The sequence below is a fragment of the Leucoraja erinacea genome, chromosome 19, assembly GCF_028641065.1.
Source record: "Leucoraja erinacea ecotype New England chromosome 19, Leri_hhj_1, whole genome shotgun sequence".
Taxonomy (NCBI): Eukaryota; Metazoa; Chordata; class Chondrichthyes; order Rajiformes; family Rajidae; genus Leucoraja; species Leucoraja erinaceus.
Window position 1 is genome coordinate 15,837,947 of NC_073395.1, and position 8,390 is coordinate 15,846,336.

The 8,390-nt window shown below is 42.9% G+C and overlaps 1 protein-coding gene across 3 annotated transcripts in view; it reads left to right on the top strand.

The window, feature by feature from the left end:
• Positions 1–7,427, top strand: part of braf (B-Raf proto-oncogene, serine/threonine kinase) — an 81,762-nt gene extending 74,335 nt beyond the window's left edge. For all 3 annotated transcript variants that reach the window (XM_055650377.1, XM_055650376.1, XM_055650378.1), the window contains 2 exons: positions 988–1,141; positions 3,926–7,427. In XM_055650377.1, coding sequence (XP_055506352.1) covers positions 988–1,141; positions 3,926–3,948 — 177 coding nt within the window. In that variant the 3' untranslated portion in view covers positions 3,949–7,427. The remainder of the gene's footprint in view (positions 1–987; positions 1,142–3,925) is intronic.
• The last annotated feature ends 963 nt before the right edge of the window (positions 7,428–8,390 follow it).

Genomic DNA, 8,390 nt, shown 5'->3' on the forward strand with positions numbered 1-8,390 from the left:
ATTGTGTGAGGTCTTTCTCCTTGCAGTGTTCTTCCCTTAAAAAATGCCCTTTGATTTTGGTCAAATGCTGCTTGGGTGTTAAGGACATTCATTATTATCTTGAGTTCTTGACCTCCTGATGTGTGGTGAAGATACTATCACAGACCTGTTAATTGATGAATTCCAGAATTTTAACCAAGCGACAATAGAATGGGCATACAGGCATAGAGAAATGCAGCAAAGAAAATGGGCCCTTTCAGCCCACCTTGTCCATGCCACCAGTGTCCCTAGTTTTAGTTTAGTTTAAGTTCTAGAGATACAGCATGGAAACGGGTCCTTCGGCCCACCAATTCCGCACCGACCAACGATCACCTGTACCCAAAGCTGTGGAGCTTCATGCACCGACAAGTCTTGCTGGTACCATCTCCCTTTGGCACTCTGGAGAGCTGTTGAAGTTGGCCAAGATCCAGTTCAGTTGTGTACAAGCATCAGTACACACGTGTATAGTGAGATGAGGCACCAACCACAACAACAGCTCCCATGTGGCTTTCAATAGCTGAGCAAGAGTTGATCCTGTTAGTCAAACTTTCTCCCAGTACAGTTGTAGGCCTATTTGTGTATAAAATATATATAACTTGCAGATAATATGAAGAATCGCATTTTCTATGTGATTTGACATGATCATGCTCTTTGAAGACCCGCAACACAACCTGATGGTGACTTTGGATCTTGTTGACAAGTTGGATGCTGCAGGCTTGGACTATGTATCACCTCGATCAGAATCCTGCCAGAGGTTTCATTCTCCTGGTTCCACCTCTAAATCTTAAACCCAAATATGCTCCTGTGGCCAGCCATTCATTCGAGGCTCTTTCTGGAAATCTTTTACTCTTATTGTTTGCAGAGGTAATGAGATCGGCAAAGTGTGTGGGAAATTGCTGAGGGGAAAGTCCTGATGAATGATGAACAACTGCAGTAGGCTCCTAATAATGATGTATTTCTGCATTGCAGATTCTCGCTTCTATTGAGCTGCTGGCCAGGTCCTTGCCAAAGATTCACCGCAGTGCGTCAGAGCCCTCACTCAATCGTGCCGGCTTCCAGACCGAGGACTTCAGTCTGTATACCTGCGCTTCCCCAAAGACGCCCATCCAGGCTGGAGGATATGGTAAGTGCATATGTGGTGAAAGGGAGCGTTTCCCCCTTCTCCAGTGTAGAACCTCATGAATCTGATCATTCGTTAGTTTACAAGTAGGTGTGAGTATATTGTACCTCATCCTGCTCTACTGGTTTGTTCTTGCAAAGTTTAAAATCAGTCTCCAGGATTCCGTCATCATCACTAACTATTTTTGATCATTGGGCATAGGGGCAATTTAGACTCTCTGACCTGTAGTTGCCAGTTCTATTTGCACTTGATGCCCACATCTTTCTGCATGAAAGCATTTGTTGCGTAGTATAATACTATAATAATAGCTATTATACACACAGCACTATCTCACAAATTGTCCATGATATAATCCGAAAATATCTGGCTAAGTAACAGTCAGGTGAAGGTATCCTGATCTTCAAGTCCAGAACACTCAATTACTTAACATAGTAAAGATATAGGTAAGATGCTGACTGCTGGATTGGCTTGTTTGTAGAGTAGAGATCTTCATCTTGTGACCAGCACTTGCTGTAGGTAAGTTCCTGAAGTCTGAAAGGCACATGTGCACTTATCCTGAAGGTACTATAGGGGCAGGCAGGGAGCCATGAAGCATTGATCCCACACTGCCTGACACTGGTGGAGCGTGCTGAGAACAGCTGACATCCAAGGCCGCTACTGAGAATCATGTACGGTGTGAAAACCTTTGAAACCAAATTACAACATGATCAGTGCAACCCCTTGGGCATTTTGTAATGGTTTGTCACATTCTCCTCCGATCTCTCGACTCAAACATTGCCTATTTCCTTCGCTCCATAGATGCTGCCTCAACCGCCGAGTTATTCCAGCATTTTTGTCTACTTTCCAGCATATCCATTTCTACTTCGTTTAGTTTAGAGATACAGCATGGAAACAGACCCTTCGGACCAGAGTCCACACGAACCATCGATGGCCTGTTCACACTAATTCTATGTTACCGCATTTTCTCATCTGCTCCCTACATATAGGGGCAATTCTACAAAGGCCATTATATACGACAAACCAGCATGTCTTTGGGATGTGGGAGGAAGCCAGAGCACTCAGCGGTAACTCATAGTCACAGCAAGAATGTGCAAACTCCACGCAGACAGAGGTCAAGATTGAACCTGGGTCTCTAGCAGCAACTCTACCAGCTGTGCACAGCTGGTAATTTTAGATAAAATAAACAACGCGGGTTTTCCAGCTTCTGAGAAGCATGACCTAAGACATGTCAAAATAATGTGATTAGAATCAAGAGTTCATGGGCACTATTTACACTCCTTATTTTTTAAGTTTTGAATGCTAGTGATTTTGCTTTTTCCACTCTTTCTCTCATCAGATTCCATAATCTGCAGCCTTTGTTGTCACCAAAGCCACTCCCGGCCTCTTATCACCACATGAAACCCTCCCTCCCCCACCTCAACGTTTCCTCACCTGAAGCCAGCTCGTTCCCCTCCCTTTCACCTCTCTATACTACATATCTTTCCTCAGCTCTTTCAGTTTAGATGAGATGCAGTGTCTTAACCTGAAAGTTGGACTGCTCACTTCCCTTTACAGATGATGCCTAACCTGTTAAGTTCCTCCTGTAGTTTGTTTTTCGCCACAGAGTTGCTGTAGAGTTCAGCTATGGAGCCCAGGCACTGCCATTGTAAGTTTCTTCACAATAAACTTATACCATTGAGATTAAAGCAGGACCATGCTCATTCCCAACTGCGACTTGCCTTGCCCAAACCTGGCTCCGTTGCAGTCAGTGGGTTGCTCACCCTGTCACATTAACCTGGATGTGAACTCTGCCTTCAGAGGTGGAAGACCAGGGTCTGGTCCACTTGAACATTTCATTTGGTAGAAGAATCTCCCACTCAGACCCTCCCCATCAGATCATTCCTGCACAGTCAAAGTCTCCTGCCAAATGCACGCTGCTGCCCTCAGAGTGACGAGACAATCGCCCACCTCTTTGTGGACTTCACATTTGCAAAGATCTTGAAAAATGGAAAATTATGCAAGGGTTGAGGTTCATCCTAAGTAGGTGTGTAACAGAGGGCTCTCTGATCTGTGGACTGTTTCCAGGGGTGCACACAAATAAAACTTCAAGTGCTGCAGAAAGTTTTAACCACTTGAAAACTGCACTTTAATCTGCCTGACAATTGCTGGTCAAATTGAATTGAATTAAGTTTATTAGCCAAGTATGTATAAATACAAGGAATTTGCCTTGGTGCTTTGCTCGCAAGTAACAACACGAGATACAGTAAACAATTAAGAATAAAACATTATAATTTAAACATGCGAAGAATAAAATAAAATGCATAGTGAAATGTCCGTAGGGAAATGCTGGCAACCAATACATTCCAGGTTGCAGATCCTTGGTCCCAAGGGATGCAGTAAAGCTTGGTGCACCCCACACAAAGGCTTTGTGGGGAATGACTGTAATTTAAAGTCTCTAAACATTGATGGGCAAAAGCTAATTTAGTGATTTGCAATACTGCTCTGTACATGGAATGTACAGAATATGCTGCAAATGTATAGAACCGATAACACTCTGAATGTATCAATTGAACGACACCATGATTGTAAAGAATACATTCTTATGAAAAAAAGTTTAATTTTCAAAATGCAAAAGAAGAGTTCATATGCAGTCTGCACAAAGCTCTTGAGGTCCTAGACCAAACGCAAGAGGTTAGAGGAAAAATTACACTGTTAACTTGTCTCCTGTCCTGCTAATATCAATTTAAACAGCAAGATCAGTCAATTTGCAAGGTTAGGCCTTAACTTCAAATGTTTTGCCTTTTACAGGAGAGTTTACTGCATTCAAATAGATGGTTCATCATTTATCACCATCGAAGCAGGTGTCTGCCATCACGTCTTGTGTCCTTCCAGTTGTTCTGGGGTTTAATCTGCAAAACAGAAACTACAGCTGCTGATGGAGCTGCCTGAGCCACATTTGTACCATTTTAAAGACACATTCTGCCGCCAGTTTCTGCCAAGCTGTAGTTTTGAAGTTATTGACTCTGAATGCGAGTTCCCTTTTAACCAGCGATAGAAGCTGAAAGTGTTGATCATCTCCCTCGAGGAAGGACAAAATGGCTTCTTCGGACACTGCTGGGGTGAACGTTGTGGTGAGAGGGCAGGGGTCAGTGGTGAGGAAGAATCGTTGGAGCTTGAAGGCCAGAGGACGTTAATGGTGGAGCGTGATTCTTCTAGGAGATTGTACACCTGCATCCTCTCATTGCCTCTCTGCCCCAGGCGTGGTTGTGCAATAACCTTATTTATGACTGAGTGAGAGCTGTTACAGGTGGATGGGGCTTTAGTCCGGTGACTCAATTGGCCCATGTCCCTCTGTCACAGAGGGCAGGGTGCAGAGATACGCATTGATACTGAGCCAGCGTTTATTTATATACATTTTTAATTTATTTGTTTTATTATCCCCTCTGCTCATGAGTTCTCCCACTGATGTCTTTGTTCTCATTCCCTACACAGGGTCTTTGCAGTCGGCCGGTGATTTGAATGGTTGTGAGTGGAGTTTGGTTAATGTTATTGTTTACCCTTAAAAGATGTTTTCCGCTATTCCTGGTGCTTATTTTGCATGGTGGAGGAAAGTTACTTGTCTTACCCGTGGAGTGGGATTTAATACTAGAACAGGATTGAACTGTGAAACAGATTCTAAATGCACACCAAGGGTTTGGGAGAGTATAAGGGCAACACATCAATGTCAAATCCTAGCCAGAGGTGTCAGTGCTCCTGATCAGAGAGTAAATGGGTCAGGGAGGTAACTCCTGTGGGCACTGGAATAGCTACACAGTAGGGAAGGTGGGAGCAATGCTGGGGTAGGGTGGGGCTTTGCTGTAAAGTAGCCCAGAGATGCTCTGCAGTATGGCAGCCCGAGGAGAAGGTGAATGGCTCTGCTACCAACTGGTTTCTTGCTGCCATTTAAAATCATTGCTTTCTAGAACTGGTGATATTATAGAAGACCTCACCCATGATCACAATGTGGGTAATATTAATCAGATGGGGTGAGGTTGCTACCAATATTTCAGAATATTTAGGGTCACTTGCAATGTTGATGTTGCCTTCATAAGTTGAAGAGCTAGGCCCTTGAGAGTCTTGCCTCAGACCCTAGGCCTGACCTAAGCACTCGAGTCAGGAGTTTGGGTGTGGAAGAGCAGGTGCTTTCTTGCAGGCACAGTAGCTCATTACCAAGGCTGAAAGAGATGTGTTATCTGAAAAGTGCAAACACAGCATAATCATGTATTTGAGTTTAAGCTTACAAATTCACACTAAGCATTCCGTTTACTCCCACTGGTTGTTGAGTCTCAGAACAGTGAGATTCAAAACCCAAACAGGGACCACTGTCTTTTTTAACCATCCTTGCATACGATTCAAACACATTTTAAATTGAGCAAAACCTATTTACCCTAATAACTACTTTGTTTTTGTTTGCATTCTATTCTCCATTGCTGCCTCCCTCCACCTGACCCCTTTCAATGTGATTTAAACCTGAATACAGTTTTATTCCGTCGTCGTGTTAGAACCAAGCTTGGATTGTGATGTTTGTTTAGCCTTCAGGCATGGAGTGCCATCATTTCCAGCTTGGTTCAGCGGAACCAGCTCCCTTCACGGTGCTGCTCCTGCATGGCAATTTGCCAGCCGCACAAGCAGACTGATGAAAATGCTCATTCCATTAGGCAAGGACAGATGATTGGTGTTATTCAGGTGTGCCATGGGAGTTTGACTTTGGCACCACAAGAGTCAGTTGCAACCATTCCAATAACACACTTAAGCAATAGTTTGATTTAGTTATTTTTCAAACTGGTTTTATTTCTATTTAAGTTTAAAGAAACATTCCTCACTACAAGAATAGATTTTAAGGTACAATGCAGTTTGTGAAGGCATGGAGCTTTCAAACTGTACTCTTCACTTGGGCACTGCTACATTTAGAATTGGATTTCTGAAGTTGTGACTTCTACAGTTCTGACTGTATAGACTGGGGGTGAGGATCTTTACTTTGCCTACAATGACTGGGCTTTGCACTATGTTACTAAGTTGAGAAGCTGTGCATTTGGATCACCAGTAGGCTCCCCAACTTAGTTTCCTCATGGACCGGGAATATCACAAGACCAGGCTGAAAGGGCCTTTCATATTAAACTAAACAGGTGATACAGATGGCGTAACCTCTTACAAGTGGTGTATTACTAGTAAATATTCAGCATCTGCTGGTAACACACCAGAGTTAAGGGGCTAGGCAAGGTGTCCATATCATCAGCTTGCCCTCATGCAGAGTGCCAAAGTGCAAGCAAATGAAATATCAAAGGATACTATTTAACATTTTGGGTGGGGTACCAGTGTGTGGAAGAAGGGCATGTGCTTTCTTGCAACCTTTTGGAAAGGCTTGCAGACAACAGGTTGAAAGAGATGGTCACCACATCATCACACGTTTGAGTTACTAGGCTTACAAATTCACACTAAGCATTCCAGTTATGGCCACCAGCTTTTGATGTCTCCAGGTGCTCAGCCTCTGCTTCAGCTTACAGCTTTAACTTTAGTGTGATGTGTACCCACCAGAGTTTAAGGTCAAGATAATGTAGGAATCCGAGTCAATGTTAACAGCACTTGAGGACTTTATCCTTTCATCTGTTAGAGAAGCAGAAGCTAAATACCATCTCTCCCTCGAGTTGTGGCATCTAAAGGCCAACTCTTAGAGGGAACTAAGGGTGAAGAATGTACTGTGAAATTAATGTTGTTGGTTTACATTAAATAATTTTTAGCTGCAGCTACATAAATCATGCAGGTGTTGGCCATTGGTCCAGTGCCTGCACTAACCAAGATTTTCTGCTTTGCCCTCAGCCCTGACCTTGCCAGAGATGGCTTTCCTTATCATCTTTGTACATTACCTTTTAATTCATTACCCTTGTGGACTGCAGCCAGTGGCTCATCCCATTAAGGAGCCAACACCAATGCATTTTTTCCCCAGAATGCAGCAGGCCCCTACTTAGAAAGTACTGTTGTCCCCATTCATGTTTTGTTTATAAATTAGGAAAAGCAAAGCTTCAAGTGGTCACTGTCTTTCCCCCTTTGGAGAGGTGTGAAGACAGTTACAGTGCATTCCCACCAATCCTTCCCCTTGGTTTATTTTCTGTAAATTTGTACAGTGGAATATATTGTCAGTTTGCTATAGAGCATGGATACAAAGTTTTGATAGATAATTCAAAAACCTTGTGTAAAGTTATTTAAGATTGTATTATAAAAGTTATATGTATGTGAATATGGAAAACATGCTATAATAAAGGACCTGCATGGAGCTCCTGGCTTGTTATTTAATCTCTAGTTTGATGGAGAGTCTGTGTAAAGATCATGAATTTAGGCTCTCTAGCAAACTTAAATGATAAATTTGGAGCAAAAAGGTAGGGCCCTACAATGGGCAGTGGTAAAGGGGGGGGGGGGGGGGGGGGGGGATCTGACATTCTTCCAACTCCCATGTCTATATACTGGCCACACTTCCCTTTTACACCTCACACAGCTGGCTTGAAGAAATTATTTGAAAAATGTTGCCAGTCTAGTTAAATAGGCCAGCATGGCAATAAAAGAGCAGCCTGCCTAGTTTTGCCTATCAACGGGGAACAGGGATGTTATGGTTCTTGGAGATGCAATGATCTGAGGAAGAACAAGCTTTCACAACCAGAGTAACACCAATTGTAGGACAGCAAGTTAAAATACACAAATTTACGTAAACCAAACTCAGTCAGTGAACAAACAAGGGGTTAGGTTATTCACTTGGCTACTGGAGGTATTAGAGGAAATGCTAGGAAATTATTCAGGCAACAGCAATCAAAGAGTCACGGTGCTGGAATAACTCAGGTCAGGTAGCATCTCTGGAGAACAAGGGTAGGCAATAGGACCCTTCAAACAGACATCTTGTTTTGTATCCATTCTCAGGAGGTACTGCCTGACCTGCTGAATTACTCCAGCACTTCATCATTCTGCAAAACAATATCTGCAGTTCCTCCAATCAACAACAATCTTAATCTGCTTTAAGGGCTCTCCAATGGAGAAAAGCCAATTTGAATACCTAGTGATCTTAAAATGTAAAACTTCACATTTACCAAAATGTCTAGTTCCTAAAGATCCTATAGTCTGTTTAAATCTGGTCATTATGCTTCCATCATGATCCATTGGTTTTTGTTCTTTGGTGATATCCCACTGTAGAATCTATATTACTAAAAGTCTGATCTTGACCGCTTTTGGCTCGCTGTGGCGTGATTTC